Here is a 20563-nt window from a genome sequence, read left to right on the forward strand (position 1 = left end):
TGTAAAAGAGGTGATTAAGTTAGATGATTGATGCAACTCCATGTCTGATTTCGATTCGGAGCGTCAAGTCGGTTAAGTCGGTCAAGTCTCTAGGTACTTAGGACAAATAGGTACAAGCAGTGATTCTGTGGTACCAGGTCCGTTACTCCGCTGCATCCGTCCGTCACCATAGGCATAAAGAGGATTGAATGCCAGGTTCAAGACGAGGGACCTTAGGTACCGTAACTGGCATGTTGTTAGGCATGGTGGCAATGGTCCTGCAGGTACCGCAAGTACCGCTAGGTAATTCAGGTTAGAGGCCGGAGGCGCCAGGACCTAAGCACCCAAAACCCAAGAGAGTCTCTCTCGCCTTGCCCTTGTTTGGTTTTACCGAGGGACTTTTGGTTGCTCTCATAGAATCTCCATGCCTGCAAATATAACCACCCACCCACCCATCCACCATGCCACCCCGCAGCCATCGCGACACGCCACCATGACCGGAACCGTCACCACAACCCACCGCAACAATGGATTGATTGCCACTGTGAATTCTTGAAGCAGACACGTGTGCAGCTAACAAGCAGTCGTGTCTGTTTGTCCTTTGGCAATTTCCCCTCCCGATGTTCCTCCGAACCACTTTACCAGTGTCCATATGGACAAGTTGCATGATCTTATCCGTGAGTGTCGCACCACTTGAAGAACAAGCAGCAGATTCATTGTTATTATTTGTTATCGTGCTTGACTACATACCTATTTGGGTCAGTCGTTCCCATCAACTACCTATCTTTGACACAATCTTGTCGATGCCTTCCAACAGTGGACATAGAGACTTCCTTACGTTTGATTGCACTGATCTGTTAGTAAGGTACTCCGTAGGTGCGCCAGTAGTTGCTCCTTGCATGACTCAGCACCGCTGCCAAGCCACAATTGTAGAAGAATCCTTTTGCCAATGCGTGAACATCAGCCTCGTCCCTCAAAAGGACCATCTTAGTTAGCATGGGCGACGAGAGCTCCAGTGATGATGAACCGGCCTCGGCGGCTTTGTTCAATGAACCCGAGGGCTACTATCAACCAGAAAAGCCAGCTACCTTCACCAACTACACCCTGACAAACGGGCGCCATTTCAACCTTCGCCTTGTTGGCCATAGTCCTCTATGGGTGTGTTGTTGAAATTCGACCTGACAGCAGTGTCATGCTAACAATCTCCCAAGGGGCATCTACTATGGAACGCCGGACAGGTCGTTGCGCAATATCTTGAAGAAAATGCGCAATCCCTTGTCAAAAACAAAACTGTCCTGGAGCTTGGAGCTGGAGCTGGACTCCCTAGTCTGGTCTCGGCCACTCTAGGTGCAAAGCAGGTCGTCGTCACCGACTATCCAGAGTCGGATCTCATTTCCAACCTTCAATACAACATCCAACACAACCTGACCGAAGCAGACTCTCCAATCTCCGCCCACGGATTTCTTTGGGGTGCACCTGCACAAGGTTTGAAAGACAAACTCAGCCCTGATGCTGACGGATTCCATCTCTTGATCCTCGCCGATATTCTTTTTAATCATTCTGAGCATGGCAAACTTCTGGCTACTTTGAGAGATTGTCTGGCCAAATCCAACGATGCAGTCGCTCTGGTGTTCTTTACCCCCTACCGACCATGGCTGTTGGAGAAGGACTTAAACTTCTTTGACATTGCCCGTGCTGCAGGCTTTACCGTTGAGCAAGTAATGGAATATACGATGGAAAAGGTCATGTTTGAAAACGATCCAGGGGACCAACAGTTGCGCAGAACCGTCTTTGGATACACAATCAAATGGGTGCTGTGACATGCTGATGCACGCTCTGACGCGAGCGAGAACGCGTCGTGGCGGGCGGAAAAGTTTGGAACAGTTTGGTTGACAGCCTCGCAGCTTCCCTTCTGGAATAACCTCCTGCCTGTACCGAATCCATGGAACAACAGAAGGAACCACTAGCTCTGTTGATCTCGATCGACACTTCAACAGTCGTTTCTGCCATCCAGAAACCTTTTGATGATAAACACCTCACTACCCCTGCACACATCGCCTCTCGTGCACTTTGTATGGAAACTCCTACAGTCCATCTCTTCCAACCAGTATCAGTTTTCCCCACCATCCCTTGAGGTTGTAGGCCCCCCCTGCGCATCCACATCCACCACCGACTGGTGACTCACAGCTAACACATCACAGTCAATCTCTTTCCTACCCCATTCAAACTATAACACAACATGCCTGTAAAGGATCGCATCAAGGAGGTTTGGGGGGACAAAGTTATTGGATGTTTTGGCACACCTGAACAAGACGAGAATCCTGATGCACCATCTTCTGGTAAGCTTCATACAAGGCTATCTGCCTCTAGACATCCTCGACCAAGTATTCTTACATGCTCGCTGTCCCCAGCCATGTATCCCGGCAGATGCACCCATGTACTTGAATCCAGAATGTGGTATCTCATCATCATTATGGCTTTAGTCTTCAACCCGGTGGCCGCGGAGACTCCCTTCAGAAAACCCATGGGCCGTGACTGGAGATTAACACGATTCTTAGCCCCCCAAGCGCCCCCCGCCACCGCAGCTGCTCCCACCGGTACCTACCAAAGAAGTCAGGGTTCCCAGATTCCGAATCCAGAGGTTGGGGTCAAAAATGATGTCAACGCAGAATACAGGCCCAACAGAGACCCCGGGGATGTCCAGGATGCCAACGGCACGTGGATTGTCCGAAACGTAGGAACTTTTTCCAACAAGGCGGTGTATACCTTCTCCGGAGACACATTGCCAGACGGACTCTATGCAAGCGATTACACTGTACAAAACAGGTTGGGTGATGACGGTCCCAGAACGGGCACTCTTTACAACCACAGATTTGACCCCGCCAACGTTCAGTTGAGCAATGGCTTTGTTCGTCTCATCGTGCCTAGTGGCCAAAGACCAAACCGCCGACCGGACAAGGCAATCAGTTGTGCCGAAATAGCCACAACAGAATCCAACATCATCAGCGCAAGTGTACGCACCCGCGCTGTGTTCAGCAAGGTGCCGGGCACTTGTCATGGCAAGTCTTCGGATTTTGTGTCATTGGAGTGTGATACTGACCTCTGCAGGGATGTTCTTCTACAAAAACGATACGCAAGAGATTGACATTGAATACTTGACCGACCCCACGTCCCTTTCAAACAACGGCCCGCGTGAACCGATCCCGATCTGGTACACCAACCAGCCAATCGATCCAGAAAATCCAGAAGACCACGATTCCACCTCTGAGACGGGACCGGCTCCCTTCGATTGTACCTCGAGGGTACATGAATATCGCATTGACTGGACACCAGAGTACACGGCATTCTATCTTGATGGCATCGAGCAAAAGCGTTTCACCGACAATGTCCCCACCACCCCCGGCTCGTGGGTGTGGAACAATTGGGCGAATGGAGATAAAGGTATGCGCTTGAGATCTCACACCCAGCAGCCACATGGAGACTAAGACATTGCTTAGGCTGGTCGAAAGGCCCTCCCAAAGGAACAGCCGACAACGTGTTCAAGATACAGAGTATTTGGATGTACTACAATACCAGCACCGAGACAACATGAATCATTTGAATAGCAGAGGAGGATCGCAACGATGAGCGGATGCAATCAATACAGGTCGTCGGTGTCTTGTTCAATTAGGGCACGGAGTTCGGACATTGAGACGGGCGTTTATTAGTGCATTATTGTGGGACTCTGAGTCCAGTTGTCAGCGGGGTGTGGTCAGAACATTCATTGCTGTCGAGTCGCAAAGGAACCCGGGGGGGATGCGAGTCGGAGGCCAAGGCCGTTTCAAATTGATAGTTACTTGAAGAATCAGCATCAACAAGCTTCAAAGGATTCGAACCACAGCAAACATGGGTGCCAATGTTGGACTGTCGTCATTCTGCCTTTGCTGTATAGATCAGTTATTGCCTAAGACGATGATCACGGGAGATCATGTTGGCCGTGCTCGCTTAAAAGCCGGAGGTTGTGGGACTGATCGTTTGGATCACTCTCTCTTGTGATGTCAAGTACAATAATGCCGAGTAACACGGTTGATCCGTGCCCAAAAGCCGTCTCTATGACGGCGAGGTTGGCCAGGCACGTGCCAGGCAAATTGAGTCTAACACACAAAAGCTGGTTTTCAGACCAAGCAAGGAGGTAAGAACGCAGACAGAATTTAGGGTGTTCGAGTTGACCAGGGGATTGCGATGTGGCATGTCGACCTGCAACTCCAGAAAGATGTCGCGCCCGATCAGCTCCGGGGGTTGTGGTGAGCTGAGAGCTGCAACAGGCAGTGGTTTCCTTTTAACCGAGCCCATGACGACAAAAACCAGCATGGGTCACGAACTCGGCAGACCAGCGTGTTCGCAAAGGACAACTAATAAAATACAGGCATCAATAAAATTAGTACTTGGCACGATAATCTGGAGAAGACGAGCTGAACGTGGGCAAGAAATCTGGGGTTTTCTTCCTATGTGGCTATTTTCCCCGAGGAAATGGGTTGACAATGCCTGGGCAATCTTGGATGAATTTGTTGTTGTGGGGAGGGGGCACTGAGGGGGTAAAAACTACCTAGGTACAGAGTCAGAGAAACACAAGTCATGGGAATTGTGATTGAACGCGTGTGTCGCACGCATACGAAGTTCATGTCAGAGCGGGCGGGTGGCTGGCACGGTGGGAGCGAGTTTCTGGAATTCCCGAAGAACTCCGAATAGCGTTAGATGTGAACAGGGATGATGACGATCGACTTTTGTTTTGTGAGGTGGAGGTGGGCGCGGGCATGGGCCGAGGGGCTCTGTGGGAGTGCGAAAGCCACCAAGCAGCCAAAGCGGCCAAGTGTCGCATGATGACATTTCGTTTACGATACGCTACGCTTGTCGCCAGTCGATAGGCGGGAGTATCGTTGACCAGGGTCAGTTCAATAGCCAAAAGAACACGAGAAGTCTAATAAGTACGAGGGTTTGAAATGTTGGTCGATAAATGTAGGTCTCTAGGTACTGTATGTGTCTCTGCATGTGTGAGGAGATTATAGCGGGCGATTGTTGTAGATAGGTACCTAAGGTAGGTAGTGATGGGTTCATGGGTATCTAAGGGAGGCTCCCAGGCACTCTTGAGGCTCCAATACTCAGATCCACAGCCTAAGAATACCTGTCTTCGGTGGGCGGACCGTCTCGCTTGCAGCGCGGTGGCAGGTCGTAGCCAAATAGTGTAGGAAATCCTACTGCCGTCATCACCACCACCACCCATAAAAGCAGGAGTGTTGCAGTGGGTGGGATTTTGCCTCTTCAAGCAGCCCTGTCTCTATCAATTACTACCCACCATCTAGCTCGAGTCTACGAGTAGAATACCTGATGTCCCCCATTCTTGAAGTAACCAGTGGATCGCGGTGAATAGATCGGTAAAAGAGGAAAGCTTGCATTTTTCCATCCACCTGCATTTTTATTTACAGTTCTGCAGCTGCAATATCACTGAGATGAACAGCCTCTGTTGCTGTGCCATCAGCCTCATGCCATAAACACTGTCAACACATTTCCCCAGCCACCCTTTAGGCACGGGTAAGGCCAACCTTGAAGCCGTTGAAGGTGTGTGCAGATCCAGGTGAGTCCGCGTCCTCAACGGTTTGTAGGTTTGGAGTTGTGGGTTTGCGGTCACAATAATGAGGGAAATAAATCATGCCTAGACAGGGGGTCCGCACATTCACGGGCAATTTTGATTGGCAGCGGGGCTCCAAGGCTCACGGCGGATAAAATCATCCCACTTTTTCACCCACGATTGCCCGCGATTGAGTGCCAGGTACACCTACAAAGACATCATTTTGGGTACCATCTGCAGGACTTGTCCGTGATCCAGGCGGGCCCGAGGGACTCGTCTTCAACTTCATTGGTAGTCTGCACCTTGCTGCAAGTCACCCACGTCTTTCACCCTCGTGGCAAACCCCATGCGCGTCCGACCTAATTTCGTCGCTCGCTCTGCTCCGTCGATCGCGAATACCCTCGTCGTGCTCCTGCCGTTGGTTTGGTTGCTCCTGCTCTTGCTGTTGAGTTGCTGTTGCCGTTGCCGTTGCCACAACCGTTCCTGCCTCACGGAATGATTTGCTTTTTTGTGTTTGATCCTCCCTGCCTGCGACCCTGACTTGGTTACAGCAACTCTGAACCCTCTACGACCTCTCATTTCTACTACACCTTCGCTTCTGTCTCTGTCTGGGGTTTCCTGCAGTTCCTAATTCATTTCTCAAACTCGCCTTCATCCTGGCACATTGTTGTCACCCACGGCCATTTCCTTCTTGACTTGTTCCACCTGGTCGACTCCGTTCTTGTCCGTCGTCTCAGACCAGAACCTTTTTTCTTTCTCTCCCAATTGGCCTGTCTTTCGTTTGAAACCTTTTCGGCTCTTTCTTATTAGTACTCACCACTGCCCCTCCTGGACGCTTGTCTTCCTCGGTACTACTGTGGTTGTCGTCTGAATCACCTCACCCACAGCAAAAGACCCGAGTCATAGAGTCCTTGACCCTAGTCCTCTCCGCAACATCATCCTTGACCCCGGAATCCACCGCATCCCATTCTCTGAACACGTCCGATGACGGGTTGAACCTTGCCTCTTCGAGGAGGACTAACGTCCCTACATCCCTAGCCGGATATCCTGCTGCCTAAAGAGCTCTCCAGCCTCTACCTGGTTAACATCTCTCCTACGACTCGACTTCAACACGTTGGCGGTCTAGTCTTGACCACGCCACCGCCGCCCGGTCTGTCCCAGATAGTCAGTCACCGCAACCAACAAGGGCGGACACATTGTCTGGCCTGACTGGGTCACGAGAATAGGAGCATTGTCATCAGGACTGCAATCACCACTGAGATGTCTCGGTCTCTGTGAGTTATATTCGGTCAGACTCATCTCCGCCTGTTTTCATTGACCGGACCAAATCAACTGCCTCTCCTCACCTCCATCGACACTCTTTACTGGTTCTCTAGGTCTGACAGTAACCAACGCTACCAGCCATGTGCAAAGCTCATGTCTTGAGATTCTGTTGTGGCCATGGCATCCTGATGGGCTTTGAGCTCTGCTCCTTAGGACCATGCGCTCTGCTCAAGACCACCGGAGTCAAGCTTCCACAACAACCCTATAAATGCTACAATTGCCAGAACAAAATCTCAAGCACACCTATCAAGCCTGTTGGCCCTCGAGGATCCTGCTCATCATCTGGAAGTTTAGATTCCGATTCATCAGGCGGCTCCACCATAACACCTCCAGCCTCCCCCATAACCAGGATCAATTCAAGAGCTATGGCACCGCTTCCGGGAGTCATCAAGCAGCCGGCTGAATGTGGCGATCTAGCTCGCAAGTTTAGTCGAACACAGTCATATTCTCAGAAGACATTTGCCTTTGCTTGTCAATCCTCGTCGCACTACCCTACGCCTCACTACATGAACCTACCCAGTTACTTACCTCACCAGCACCATTCATGCCCCCCATGTCAACTGGAGGAATTCAGGCACCAGGGGGATGTCGATGCTATCAGAACAGCTCGCGCCCAGTTTCCTCACCTGACTACCGACATGTTGGTCCGAAACGGCAGGGTCTGGGAGGACTGGCAACATAAGCCTACCCTGGAGAGTTTCGTGGAGGAGAAGAGAGTCGAGGAGCGTCAGATGTGGCTTCACGTGACAAGGAAATGGGCTCAAGATCTGAAAAGGACTCGGATCCTGGTGTCTGAGGAAGATGGCCTGGGTTTGCTGTGATGAGTTTTTATTTTATGCATTCCAGGCGTTTATTTGACGATGCCACGAAGATACATGGCGTTGGGGACTCGACAAGGGGAAACATTGGCTTTGGGAAGCTTTCCTTCGTATCTGATACCCAATGTCCCTCAGCGCGGCTTAGCGAGGAAGAGGGATCATTGGTATTTCACTTCACCAGGCGAACTTCGTTGTGATAACGTTGTTCTTGGGTCGCACGGTTCGATCTAGGGCCGAAAAGCCTTCATACATAATTCTTGCCTTGCTCTTCCCACCACGGAATGGAGCGGAATGTCGATATTACCTATAGTAAATCTTGCAATGATATAGGTGAGCGCGAGTAATGCGAGCCTACAGCATTGATGATAGCCAAGATCGTTGCTCTAGCAGCCTATCTATCTGGGTGCTGGTTGTAACTACCTTCTCCAAGACTTTTATCCTATTATCAGTCGCGACTTGACGCTCGAGAAGGGCAAGTAACCACGAGGCTAGCCTCCCAGCCCTCGGTACGACCCGCCTACACACCCTTGTAGGCTCTGGGCGAGGGAGAGCACGGAGGGGTACGTAAGAAATCAGTACTCATGAGGAGATCACCGTCCGTTTGTTGTATGCTTGTCAACTGGAGGATGTATGCATTGGGGGCCACATCTCAGCCTATGGATGTCCTTCGCGCGATCGAACTAGAATTTAAGCTATCGCGAACAAACTGGCTCACCAAAGCCCAGAAACCGATCCCAAAGTTACTCGATCAAGGACCCTTGTCTTAGGTCTTCGTATAGTCGTTCACCAGTGTCCCAGGCCATGGTAACTCAAAATCCACCTGGTGCGGAACAACGACCGCTCTTTAACATTGAAGACATTACTCGCCATTGTTTCTGATATGTCCAATCCACTTACATCTTGACCGTCGACTGAACTCATCTTTGGTTCCTTCTACTGCGACTGAACTACACATGTAAGACTTCTGGACTGTGCCCCGATCACACCTAGTCGCCCTGTGAAGTAGTAGAAATTGTGAAATTGACCACACCTCATCATGGACACAAAAGAGGGATGTCATTTCGACAAGGAAACAGGACTCACGGAAGGACTCCCATGTGAAGGAGTCATCGTGCCACCAACGCTCGAATCTATATCCGGGCAACGTTATGATGCCATTGTTCTCGGAGCGGGCTATGCTGGCCTAGTAGCTGCAAGAGATCTGGCGACTCGAGGTATACAAGACTTATCACGGCCGACAACTATGGCTATAGTCTGGTGAATGCTGACCTGGACTCCATCAGGACACAAGGTACTGCTTTTGGAAGCACGAGATCGCATTGGGGGCCGTACATGGACATCGGTCATCGAAGGATATCCTTACGAGATGGGCGGCACATGGGTTCATTGGGGTCAGCCTCATATCTGGACAGAGCTGTCAAAATATGACATGGTCGACCAGCTGGAGGACTCGGCCAAGGGTCTCCCAGGCGTCCAACACAGCACTTCATACTATTTTGAGCATGGCAAGCGGACAGTATCGTTGGCCGAAGACGTATGTGACTAGTTGTTTGTTGGCGGCTGGTATTCGAGAGTTACAGATTTGTTTATAGCTAACACATCGTGGAACGTTTCTAGGCCGACAATCTCAAGACTGCCTTGACAGCCTTCTGCGACGTTGATGGGGAGTTGGGCAAGACAGTCCTACCTATTCCCCACAAACCATTTGCTGCAGCCACAGAATTCACGAAATGGGACCAAATATCGGCAGCCGAGCGCTTCGACCAGATCAAAGACCGACTTACTCCTGATCAACAAGGAATCCTGCTCTCCACCATTGTCACAGCTTCTGGCGCTTCCGCAGATCAATTAGCCTTTACCGAGATTCTTCGATGGTGGGCACTGTCCGGGTATGACTCTGAGGCGTACATGGCCTACGTGATCAAGTGGAAGCTCAAGTGTGGTCAGACTGGACTGTCACTCCGTATCTTTCGTGACGCTCTCGCGTCCGGAAGCCTGTCGTATCGATTCTCGACACTAGCGAAGCGGATCGACCAGTCCGGTGGACAAGTAACAGTAACAACCAGCAACGGATCCCAACATGTTGCAAGCTATCTAGTATGTACCATTCCATTGAACACTCTCAACGACGTCGTCTTCAACCCGCCTCTATCTCGAAACAAAGTTCTGGCCGCAGCTAAAGGCCAAGTCAACCTCTGCGTGAAAGCCCACGCCGAGGTCGCTGGCACCGATCAACGCTCCTGGTGGGGCATTGCCTACAACAAAAGGCCAGGCATGATGGCCGGTGCATTTGGAGATGGATTGACTCCAGCCGGCAACACTCACCTTGTGTCATTTTCGTTGAACGGTGCTTTTCAAAACACGGCAGACCGAGGGTTTGCAGAGATGAAGACTGCATATGAGGAATTCACATCAGCTGAAATCAAACGATTGGTAAGTCTTTTCTTATTGTTATCAATCGAGCAGCTCGCTCCTGCTTAGACCAGCGCTGATGATCTACAAGCTATACCACCCTTGGGCTCAAGATCCACTCTCCAAAGGTACATGGGCTATGTACGGCCCAGGTTTCGCTACTCGCTTCAAACGAGACTTGCAGGCGAGTCAGGGGAGAGTTCATTTTGCCAGTGCAGATTGGGCGGATGGATGGCATGGTTTCATCGATGGCGCAATCGAGCAAGGAATACGTGCGGCGACGAAAGTATCTACAGAGCTTCAAAAAGTACCTTCTGCGAGGCTGTAACATGGTTGGATATATGGTTTGAAACAAACAGAGGTTGGTCTAGTCACGTGATAGAATAATCGCTTACAAGATCATGTGACATTTGTTCCGTCGTTGTTGCCTTGTTGAAGCCCGGGGGGGGTTGCAGCTCCTGCCTAGGAATGGTATCCCCGCAACGCCCGAGGAACCTATTGCCCATGGTTCCTTCCCCCATTTGCATCCCTACACTGGTGACACACCTACTCCGTATGCACCTTCCTGCGCATTCATTTGGCTCAGGCACCAGCCATTCCATTTTCCTCGATAATCACATCAACCATCATCGCACTTCCAGTTGACTTCCCTCAGTACACCATCACCAGGCTGTTGCCAGCACACGACTCCCTCGAAACCTCCAATCTGGTCACTCACCATGTTCCTCACTCGTCTATCCCTTCTCCTCGCTCTTCCCGCAGCCATCCGTGCGATCGTCGTCTACCCCGAGGCACAGATATTTCAGGATGCCCTACGACAGCCAGCCCAGCTAGCGCCTGTGAATCCTCGACTTGGTGTAAAGCATGTACTCCCTCCTCATCGCCCCTGTCAACATAATCAAGAGTCAGTGAAGCTTTCGCCCAAACTTGCAAGGCCCGCAGATGATCAAGAGGAGGGGGACGAAGAGGTCTTGCGTTCAAAATACATCACCTATCCCCAGATTCTCGAGGAGGACTTGCAAGACTCGTGGATAAAAATCACAAAACTACCGCCCAAACAGCTAGCGCCCAAGTTCGCGACACCATCGAGGAAGGCCACTGACACTCTTGACGACGACGACGATGAAGATAATCCGCTTCCAGTGGTCATCTGGCATGGTCTTGGTGACACGGCCGATGCCGCAGGCCTCAAAGATGTCGCCGATCTGATCGGAGACATACACCCGGGAACATACACATACATCATTTCTGTGGTTGGTACAGGCGGATCAGGTGACCGCCAGGCCTCTTTCTTCGGCAACGTTACCGAACAATTAGACCGTGTCTGCCATGCCTTGCACCAAGACCAGATCCTCAGCACTGCTCCCGCCATTGATGCAGTCGGCTTCAGTCAAGGAGGCCAGTTCCTCCGCGCTTATATCCAACGCTGCGGCAGTTGGGCCCCCAAAGTTCGCTCACTCATCACCTTTGGTAGTCAACATAATGGTGTCTCCGAATTCCAGAAATGTGCTGGCCCAACAGACTGGGTGTGCCAGGGCGCCAATGCCCTTTTGAAGAGCAGCTCCGTCTGGTCCGACTTTGTTCAATCAAGACTGGTTCCAGCCCAATATTATCGCGATCCCAACGACTTTGACAATTACCTTGCCCATTCCAATTTCCTTGCTGATATTAACAACGAACGAGATGTCAAGAATGCCTCATACGCGGAGAATTTGTCTCAACTAGAAAAGTTCATCATGGTGGTCTTCAATGACGATCGCACCGTCATTCCCAAAGAGAGCGGTTGGTTCGCCGAAGTCAATGTCACATCATCGACTGTTACTCCACTAAGAGAGCGACCTATTTACAAGGAAGATTGGATTGGGTTAAAGAAGCTTGATGAAAAGGGAGCTTTGGAGTTTGTCACCGTCCAAGGCGAACACATGCAACTGGCCGACAAGGACTTGAAGAAGTTGTTTGGTGAGTACTTTGGAACTGCTGGCAAGAAGTTTGAAAAGTCAAAGACAGACGACGAGAATGAATGGAAGGTAGATTTGTAGGACAAGATTCTGATATTTCGAGGCGGTCGTCCTTGCCAGTGATGGCTCCATAGTGTATAGGCCCAGCTTTGTTTGCAGCGGGCTGCAAGAAGTCGGGCGTAAGCAAGGACAGATATTTTGCTATGTACCTCAAATATTAACTAATACAGAAATCCATAAGAAACCAGTCTCTTGAACTGATAATCCACATGGATGATTATCCTGATCTTGACATTGCTCGCGTATTTAGAGTTGCACAAGATCTCCTTTGATGGATAATGACTCAGAGCCTCCCCCACCTTGACGGTCTTCCCATATAGATTGTCAAGGAAGTTCATCATGTTTGATTTAGATAAATCTACACCAATCTTCTGGATATCTGGATATAACCACGTTCATAGGCCAATCGCGGCCCTCCCTATCCCACCATGTCGAGCTCATACTCACCTCTAAACACCCACCAAAGCTGGACCCGCGATGGTTATCTAATATCAACCGACCCAAGTCTCATCCCCATCCCAGACCTGATCAAAGCCTTTGCATCACAACAAGTATACTGGGCCCAACCACTACCTGAACCCGCAACGCGCGACATGCTAGACCACTCACTATCCTTTGGCCTCTATACCACAGCCCCAGAATCACCCGAAACCCCGTCATCTCTGATTGGATTTGCCCGCTGCATCACCGACCAAGTCACGTTTCTCTACCTGACCGATGTCTATGTGCTGCCAGAACATCAATCCCACGGTCTGGGTAAATGGCTTGTCGGATGTGTCCAGCAGGTGGTCGAGCAGATTCCGTACCTAAGAAGGTCGATGCTCATCATTGGGCATAGCAAGGAGGAGAGGAAACGCTTCTATGCGAAACTCATGCATATGACGGAAGTGGTAGAGCCAGCCATGGTTTTGAATTGGAAGGGGCCTGGGAATGTTTTCTAATCGCCCAAGTCGGGTTGATTCCGGCTAGAGAAGAATGCTGTCTTTCGTTAGAAGAACTAAGAGATACAGTCCCTACCTAGAACGACCATCCACCGGACCGCCATCACAGTCCCGAATAGACAGAAATCAATCTTTGACTATTGCTTCGTTCGTACAAGATTCGACACTCATAAGATCCGAGAGCCATACATCACTACTTTGTACAACCATATCTTTCTTGTCCTCTAGACCAATCTTCCGATGGGCTGGTGTAAACGGCTTGGTCCAAGCGGGCGCCAATCACAACATGATGATTGCCGCACTCAACTCGGCAGTTGACCTTGTCGGGGTAAGGACGGGACCCTCAACGGATATCTGGGGATTGCTTCCCCGGAATGTCTCCGCCAAATATATGTGTGTGGATGATATATGTCGACGACATGAAATGGCTGTCACTTTAGTGTAGGAGAGCGTCTCGGTCATCAACAACGTTTAAACAATAGTGACATCGGGTAGTCACACTGTGTCTGCAAAGATGGGTCTTGTGGGTAGCAGTCGATTACACCTTCTCGCAGGGAACGCATCACTCTCACAATCCGTGGGAGGTGCTATCGTCATCATCCTCGCGGTCATTGTCCTTTATGCCCTCCGAGTCAAATATCGACCTGGGTTGAGACAATTACCTGGCCCACTTCTTGCCAGTATCTCTCCTCTGGACCGTGTGCTGAGTGCCGCTTCAGGCCAGCAATTCAGAATTCATCAGGCTTATCATGCCAAATATGGTCCTGTCGTCAGAGTCGGTCCTCATCATGTATCTTTCTCCAATTCCGATCTCATTCCTCTGGTCTATAACATTACTAGTCGCTTCGTCAAGGTAAATTCCATTCATGTCCCTTGGGCTTTAGAAAATTTCCCAATCCAAAACAAATCACTAATTGCTGTCTCTCACAGAGCGACTTCTATACATTATTCGACGTGAAAACCAAACATGGAAACTTGGTCCCCACCGTCTTCTCAGTCCGCAACGAAAAGCAACACAAAACACTAAAACGACCCGTCGCTAACGCCTACTCAATGAGTGCATTAGTCGAATTGGAACCCATGACCAATTCATGCATTGAAATCCTCCAACGCAAGCTCGATGGAGTGCAAGGCCAGGTATTGGACTTTGGCGAATGGTTACAGTGGTTCTCCTTCGACGTCATCACATCCATCACTTTTTCCAACTGTATGGGATTCATGGAACAGGAAAAAGATATCCAAGGAATCATCGACGCCATCGAAGGTCGTCTGGCCTACAACTCCGTCATTGGCGAAGTTCCTTTCCTACACCGATTCCTCCTGGGTAATTCACTTGTGGGTTATCTGGCCAACCAAATCCCATCACTTGCCAGATTGAACTCGGCCAAATATATCGTTCAATTCGCGGCTAAGCAGCTGGAGAGATATTCTTCTCGTGACAAGCAAGCAGATTCATTGAAGGATATGTTGGCTCGGTTTCGACGTTCACGCGACGGCGAGGAGGTCATGTCGAACGATGACCTCCTCAGCCATGCATCGAGTAACATGTAAGTCGGTCTCAGGGTGTCTTGTTGGGGCACAGAGTATTGATATCCTACAGATTCGCCGGAAGTGACACAACAGCAATTTCACTCCGCTCCATGTTCTACTACCTATGCAAAAACCCACGCTGCTACAAGTTGGTTCAAGACGAGATCGAGAAAATGGACAAAGAAGGCAATCTTTCAGAAATCGTCACTTTTGCCGAAGCCAACCGCATGCCCTATCTTCAAGCATGTATGAAAGAAGCCATGCGCATGCATCCCGCAGTTGGCCAATTACTCGAACGTCTGGTTCCAGACGAAGGGTTTGAAATCACTCCAGGCGTTCATCTCCCTCCTGGAACCATCGTGGGGATTAACCCATGGTTACCGGCTAGAGATAAGTCGGTGTATGGCGAAGATGCGGCGGAGTTTCGTCCTGAAAGGTGGTTGGAAGCAGATGTCGAGGGGTTGAAGCTCATGGAACGCAATTTTCTTGCTGTACGTTGTCGTCTCCCCCTTTTTCTCCTGGTGACTCGTAAGACAGATCTGTTGACTGACTAATCTCTTTTATAGTTTGGAGCCGGTGCTAGAACTTGTCTTGGAAAGAACATTTCGTTACTGGAAATGTCCAAACTGGTTCCTCAGTTGATCCGTCACTACGATATTGAACTCGCTGATCAAAAGGCCGAATGGCTTCTGACGGATAATTGGTTCGTCAAGCAAAGTAATGTCTTCTGTCGTTTGACTCGACGGACGACAGAAAAGCAATAGCCAAATCCTACCAGGGAGACAGCGTATGACTTAATAGGAGACAGCGGAATATTAATGATCAGACCCGTATAATGGGGGGTGGGTGGCTGTCCAACAAGTCCTCGGCCCTACCATCGCGAGGCACCATGGTACCTATTTGCTGCTGCGGGTCATGTGATTTTCTTCACGAGAACAGCAGCGTCTTTGAGCCATATCAGGGGTTGGTTCCTGTCGTCGAGAAGCATATTGACCTTGCACCTGCCATGAGGCACGGACCTAGACATTAGACCATCATGTGGTTAGGGTGTGACTAGGCTTAGCATATTACCTCGAGGATATCTTAAGGGATATACGCCTCCCTACTTATACATGAATTAAACTACATCTCTTGCATCACCGTGATATCATGATTCCGGATCAAGTTGAGAGACTCAACCGCAACATGAAGATGGCCGTAACGCAGAAACGATCCTTAAAGTAACATGGCACGAGGACAGCTTTCATTTTGGAACCCTCTGATAACCCCAGTTGCATGGTTCGCATTTCGCTCGATCTTGGCAATGATGACTCAATGCTTTGTGAATGGGCTCAGGGCATATAGACATAGATCTCGACGCGTTTTACACGATTAGATCATGAATGAATGGCTTTACTGGTCAAAAGGCTTAGGAAGCAGACAGAAGATGTAGGAGCATAGAAAGTAACTTCCTCAATCTATAACAACAAGTCTATTGAACCTGACCCTCTTACTCACTATCGCTCACGATATGCGGGTTCCCTGAGCCCTAATGCCCCAAGAATATAGACATGCAACCCATGGTATCAAGAAAATGCATCATAACTCCCTATATCCCACCCATCCGCTTATGATGGGAAATCACTCGACGACTTGAAACAAGGCTGAGCCGGATCCAACTTCAAACTCAAATATTTGCTCGCCAGACTTGCTGGGATAAGGTCCTGGAGGAAGATCTGTTTGCCCATGAACTTGATGGCTGCCTGCCATGAGACCATGAGCTTAACTCCTAAGGGAGTCACACAGGCGGACTCAGTGTCTGAGAGTACAGTTGTCGTGGAGGGATCGACTGAGCTGGAGGTTGTGGTTGCCGCGGAGCTATCGTCATCGTCACGTTTAACGACGCCGCTAGATGTGGCAGTGGGGGTGGCCGTGGCCGTAGCCGAGACGTTGTCGTCGTCATTGGTCTGGGCGGCGGTGCTGGCTGCAGCTGCCGGGGCAGACACGGTTGACACGTCACTGCTGTCGTCGCTGGTGGTGCTGGATGAGGTTGTGAAGATAGTGCTGAATGTTGTAGGCGTGCTGATCGACGCTGTTGAAGATGCGGTTGTGGATGAAGTTGCATCCACCGACCGAGTTGAGATAGTGATCTGATCACTTCCAACTTCCTGAACCCCCGAAAACGAGATGCCTGGTTGGAGAGTAGTAGACATGTCCCAAACCTCGACGTTATTCCGTAGGTACTTGATACCAGCGGCGATCTTCAGACCGGCATTAGCGGATAACTGGTCACCTTGGGCCTTGATGCTGTAGATCTCAATACCGCCAATTCCATTACCATCTTCCTGCCGTGAAAACCCTGGAGTCCCACTGGACGCGTTGAACTTGCCGCTGGTCACCTTGGTGGTGATCGCAAAGTTGAACTCCAGAGAGGCATCACCAAGCATGGTGTACTGGCCGCCCAAGTCGACGGTGAAATACGGCTTTGCTTGCCATTCGGAAGAAGGTAGGCATTGACTCTCGCCATCGGAATCTGGGGGGAGGGCAACGCCCAAATCAGGGATTTGGACTTCAGCGTCGCTGATCGCAGGTTGAGAATCGGAACTGCTGCTCTCGCTGCCGCTGTCTGCGGAATCGGTGGTGACTGGGTAGAGTCTGTGCCAGTATTTGCCGGCCATCCATTTCTTAGGTGCGGTAGACTTGCACTTGATGGTGACAGTGCCGCTGATCTTGCTGTCTGCGGCATTGTAGTCGACTTCCTTGCCGATTTCCTTGCTCCAGTCAGCTTTGGGTTGGTTCCAGAGAACGTTCTTCAGATACACGTCGCAAGGACCATTGGATGGCAGGTCCTTTTCGGGAGGTATGTCGTCGGCAGGGGGTTGGATATCGCACTGGCTGTTTGGAATTTCATCCTCATCTGTTTCAGGTTGGTCTGGGTTGACGACGATCCATGGAGTGACCAGCGTAGTCTTGTAGGTGATGTCATCACTGTATGACCGAAGGTTCTTTGGGTCAGGGAGAATAGCGGTGATGGTCTGAAGGACAGCGACAACTCCGATGACGGCGATCACAACTTCACCGACGACTGGGATGGCAGCTGCACTCCCAGCAATTTCGCCATCGGTAGCGAGCTCACCGCTGAGGATAATGATTGCCGCATCCCGAGTAGCAAGTTCGTTGGATCGGACTTTGTTACGAGACGCAGGAGTATCAGCATCAGCGGCGGCACCGCCTTTCGCAACCACAGGCACTGGCGTCACTGTAGTAAGGCTTTGGAGCAGATTTGCAGCTGAAATCAACTCTGGTGTTGGAGTGATAGAATTGGCAAAAGCATCGCCCAGACCTGAGTTGCCATCACCATTGAGGACGTCGATCAAGTTCTCGGCTTCTTCGTTTGGATCAGGGGTCAAGGCATTGTTGATGGCATCACTCGCTGCAACCATAGCTGAACCGGCATCGAGGACCTTGACACCAGTCAAAGTGTAGGTTGAAGTTCCACTATCAAGGGACCCTGGTCCGGGGAATTGCAATGCAAACATAGCTCCAGGAGGAGTACATTCGTCTGGGCTGTTGGTTGTATCTGTATTGAGAAAGAACATGGTCGCGGGGAATTTCAACAGACCCACGTAGTGGGCATAATTGGAGGCAGAGTCAGGGTCAAGTTGAAGCACCACAGAGCCACCACTACCTTGAGGACAAGTGACTTTGAGGACAGCGTTCTTGACGTCCGTGTTGTCGTCTGTCGACTGGGCACCAACAGACCGGAGCCCAGTGACAACTGCTAAGCAGATGACAAGAAGTGACAACATGGTGTAAGGCTGTCGCAGGATTTTGGTTTAACTAATCATGGAGGAATGGTATTCTGGAGTTCTCCATCTCGTCATTGACGACGCCTGACTTATAGATATCCCAACTTATCATTCTTCTCTCTTCATGCCTACACCTACATCGGTGGCCGAGCTATCTCGCATGGCTATGGCTTTCTGCCATTACTGGTGGCGCGATTCTGCTAACAATAAAACAATGCCAAGATGTCTAAGCATCGAAGCTTTCTGGAACATATCTAAAGCTCGGACCATTAGAGTGTGGCTTGCGTTGCGTAGAATCCGAGAAGAAGATTCTTCGCGTGCTCTCCTTGAAAACTTAGCATGAAGGTGGTCCGTGTTGCAAGGTCTCGACTCACGTGGGTCAACGTAACCTGTGGTGCAACGTAGTAGATGCCAAGAGGTACACGAATACTAAGACACCAAAAGAAGACCAGCGACACAAGTACGTCATTTTTTAACGATGTGCCGTTACATGGATCGGGCGGCATCTAATTCTGTAGAGTCCTAGATCTATAGGATCCATTGTTGGCAGGTCTTTTGTGACTAGATCATAGAAGCCGGGGTGAAATGGGGCTAATTCTCTACTCCGTATGCAAGTATAGGAGTCAAGCATCTGTGGCAAGCGTATGGAGCAAACAGGACAAACATATGGGTAAACATAGCTTTTTCCAGATTCAACTAATAATGATTCGCTATGTAGAGACAATACAATAACCGAGGCCACCAAAATCACCAATTATGTCCACCGTCAGGCAATGGCAGGGCAGTGATGACGCCACTTGGGAGAACAACCAGAGCAACACCGGCAGCCAGGCAGTCAGTGCCTCCGAGGATATCCTTCTCCAGAATGCAGGCAGATCGGTCATCGACATTGAGACCATCATAGATAGTGGTAAAGCCCCAAGATGCAACCTGAGGACTTGAGTAACTGGGTTCCTTTCCTTCGAATAGCGCAGCAATGGCGGTCAGGGGCTCCCAGTTGAAATGACCACCAGCTCCAAGATCGATCATTTGATTCACTCCCGGGCCGATCTTGTACAGTTGCCAATGGGTTAATCCCGCATCGTTCAGTCGATAAGTGTAGACTGGATTGCCACCGACCTTGACATTCATGTCGAGGGTCTTTGTGTTTTCGAAGCAGTGGAGACCCGAGTTCTTCATCTCCATCTCAAAAGACAGAAAATCAGGGGTGCTCCCTGGGGTGAAAGGATGAAGCTGGTGGTTTCCGTTGGCAGCCTGGCTACGGGTGGACAAGTCTGACACCCTGGTGAATTTGCGGAAGGCTACTGCCCAATCGTCGGGGTCCCTGGGATAGTATGCATAATAGCTGTCGATGTCGTCATGTGCGTAATCACCACTGTTTTGGTACACGCAGTCGTTTTCTCCATCGAAGCTGAGGGTGACGTTGTTTTGCGACAGGTTGATTATAGGCCAGATGGCTTGGACTCCTGCTTGGACGCGGCCGGCAAGGACGAGGCCGGCGGCAGCGAGGAAAAGGTTGCGATTGCGAGTCATGGTCGATTTGAAAATTTGAAAGAGTTGAAAGAATGGATGTGGTATAGAATTGAGTGGTTGACTTTGAAGATGAGATCGACGAACCAGGGAATGGAACTTCTACACTTAATATGTATACCGCTTCGACTTGAATTTGATTATGATGAGGCTGTACGTTTGATGCGTGGCCAATATTGGCATATCAAGACTAAGTGGAGCATACTTTCTATCCTTAAACCCGCCGAGTCTTCAGACCGCCGAGACACAAGAACAGTACAGTGAATCCGTCGGGCGTCGATAGGCGGGTTTACGAAAGCCAGATGGTGGACCTTGCGCCATGCGATGAGGCCCGAGCGGAGTTGGTTACTCCATGGTCTTCGGAAAAGCTTTCCACCAAAACCCCACTAAAGATAGATATTCTTTTTCAAGCGTTGAAAAAAATCAAGCAATTGCCTGAGAGTCTAAATCTCTGCTTGAAAAGATGTCATTATTCCTGAGTCGATGGTTCGAGAGGAGTGGTGAGCGGGCGAGTTACAAGTGGCGCAGCGTCGACATGCGCCACTTGAGGTTGGCTTCACCTCCATATTGCTTCAAGCAGCATGGGCCTGCCGTTAATGGATTAGCATAGATGAATGAT

The 20563-nt window shown here is 50.2% G+C and overlaps 8 protein-coding genes across 8 annotated transcripts; 6 read left to right on the top strand and 2 right to left on the bottom strand.

The window, feature by feature from the left end:
• Nucleotides 1-975: 975 nt before the first annotated feature.
• On the top strand, nt 976-1799 carry PV10_01454 (uncharacterized protein; the record flags this gene model as incomplete). Its single annotated transcript, XM_016365669.1, has 2 exons — nt 976-1137; nt 1191-1799. The coding sequence occupies 2 exons, from the start codon at nt 976-978 to the stop codon at nt 1797-1799; spliced, it is 771 nt and encodes a 256-aa protein (XP_016229318.1).
• Nucleotides 1800-2218: 419 nt separating this feature from the next.
• Nucleotides 2219-3571, top strand: PV10_01455 (uncharacterized protein; the record flags this gene model as incomplete). The annotated part of the gene is made up of 4 exons (XM_016365670.1): nt 2219-2318; nt 2391-3038; nt 3088-3420; nt 3477-3571. The coding sequence occupies 4 exons, from the start codon at nt 2219-2221 to the stop codon at nt 3569-3571; spliced, it is 1176 nt and encodes a 391-aa protein (XP_016229319.1).
• A 2429-nt stretch (nt 3572-6000) lies between these two features.
• On the top strand, nt 6001-8232 carry PV10_01456 (uncharacterized protein). Its single transcript, XM_016365671.1, has one exon. It carries the CDS (start codon nt 6988-6990, stop codon nt 7726-7728), a length of 741 nt encoding a protein of 246 aa, XP_016229320.1. The 5' UTR covers nt 6001-6987; the 3' UTR covers nt 7729-8232.
• On the top strand, nt 8210-10513 carry PV10_01457 (uncharacterized protein). Its single transcript, XM_016365672.1, has 4 exons — nt 8210-8939; nt 9009-9259; nt 9343-10158; nt 10229-10513. Exons 1-4 carry the CDS (start codon nt 8762-8764, stop codon nt 10463-10465), a joined length of 1482 nt encoding a protein of 493 aa, XP_016229321.1. The 5' UTR covers nt 8210-8761; the 3' UTR covers nt 10466-10513.
• A 168-nt stretch (nt 10514-10681) lies between these two features.
• On the top strand, nt 10682-12358 carry PV10_01458 (uncharacterized protein). The gene has a single exon (XM_016365673.1). It carries the CDS (start codon nt 10857-10859, stop codon nt 12174-12176), a length of 1320 nt encoding a protein of 439 aa, XP_016229322.1. The 5' UTR covers nt 10682-10856; the 3' UTR covers nt 12177-12358.
• A 129-nt stretch (nt 12359-12487) lies between these two features.
• On the top strand, nt 12488-13250 carry PV10_01459 (uncharacterized protein). The gene has a single exon (XM_016365674.1). It carries the CDS (start codon nt 12584-12586, stop codon nt 13094-13096), a length of 513 nt encoding a protein of 170 aa, XP_016229323.1. The 5' UTR covers nt 12488-12583; the 3' UTR covers nt 13097-13250.
• A 2808-nt stretch (nt 13251-16058) lies between these two features.
• On the bottom strand, nt 16059-18414 carry PV10_01460 (uncharacterized protein; the record flags this gene model as incomplete). Its single annotated transcript, XM_016365675.1, has 1 exon — nt 16059-18414. The coding sequence occupies one exon, from the start codon at nt 18412-18414 to the stop codon at nt 16234-16236; it is 2181 nt and encodes a 726-aa protein (XP_016229324.1). The 3' UTR covers nt 16059-16233.
• A 708-nt stretch (nt 18415-19122) lies between these two features.
• On the bottom strand, nt 19123-20006 carry PV10_01461 (uncharacterized protein). The gene has a single exon (XM_016365676.1). It carries the CDS (start codon nt 19945-19947, stop codon nt 19162-19164), a length of 786 nt encoding a protein of 261 aa, XP_016229325.1. The 5' UTR covers nt 19948-20006; the 3' UTR covers nt 19123-19161.
• Nucleotides 20007-20563: the final 557 nt, after the last annotated feature.

Source organism: Exophiala mesophila, assembly GCF_000836275.1.
Source record: "Exophiala mesophila strain CBS 40295 unplaced genomic scaffold supercont1.1, whole genome shotgun sequence".
In the NCBI taxonomy this organism is placed as follows: domain Eukaryota; kingdom Fungi; phylum Ascomycota; class Eurotiomycetes; order Chaetothyriales; family Herpotrichiellaceae; genus Exophiala; species Exophiala mesophila.

Coding starts and splice junctions, on each gene's coding strand:
- PV10_01456 (XM_016365671.1), top strand. CDS start 6,988: ATGTGCAAAGCTCATGTCTTGAGATTCTGTTGTGGCCATGGCATCCTG.
- PV10_01457 (XM_016365672.1), top strand. CDS start 8,762: ATGGACACAAAAGAGGGATGTCATTTCGACAAGGAAACAGGACTCACG. Junction 8,940..9,008: donor AAGAGATCTGGCGACTCGAG/GTATACAAGACT, acceptor GGACTCCATCAG/GACACAAGGTACTGCTTTTG. Junction 9,260..9,342: donor CAGTATCGTTGGCCGAAGAC/GTATGTGACTAG, acceptor GAACGTTTCTAG/GCCGACAATCTCAAGACTGC.
- PV10_01458 (XM_016365673.1), top strand. CDS start 10,857: ATGTTCCTCACTCGTCTATCCCTTCTCCTCGCTCTTCCCGCAGCCATC.
- PV10_01459 (XM_016365674.1), top strand. CDS start 12,584: ATGTCGAGCTCATACTCACCTCTAAACACCCACCAAAGCTGGACCCGC.
- PV10_01461 (XM_016365676.1), bottom strand. CDS start 19,947: ATGACTCGCAATCGCAACCTTTTCCTCGCTGCCGCCGGCCTCGTCCTT.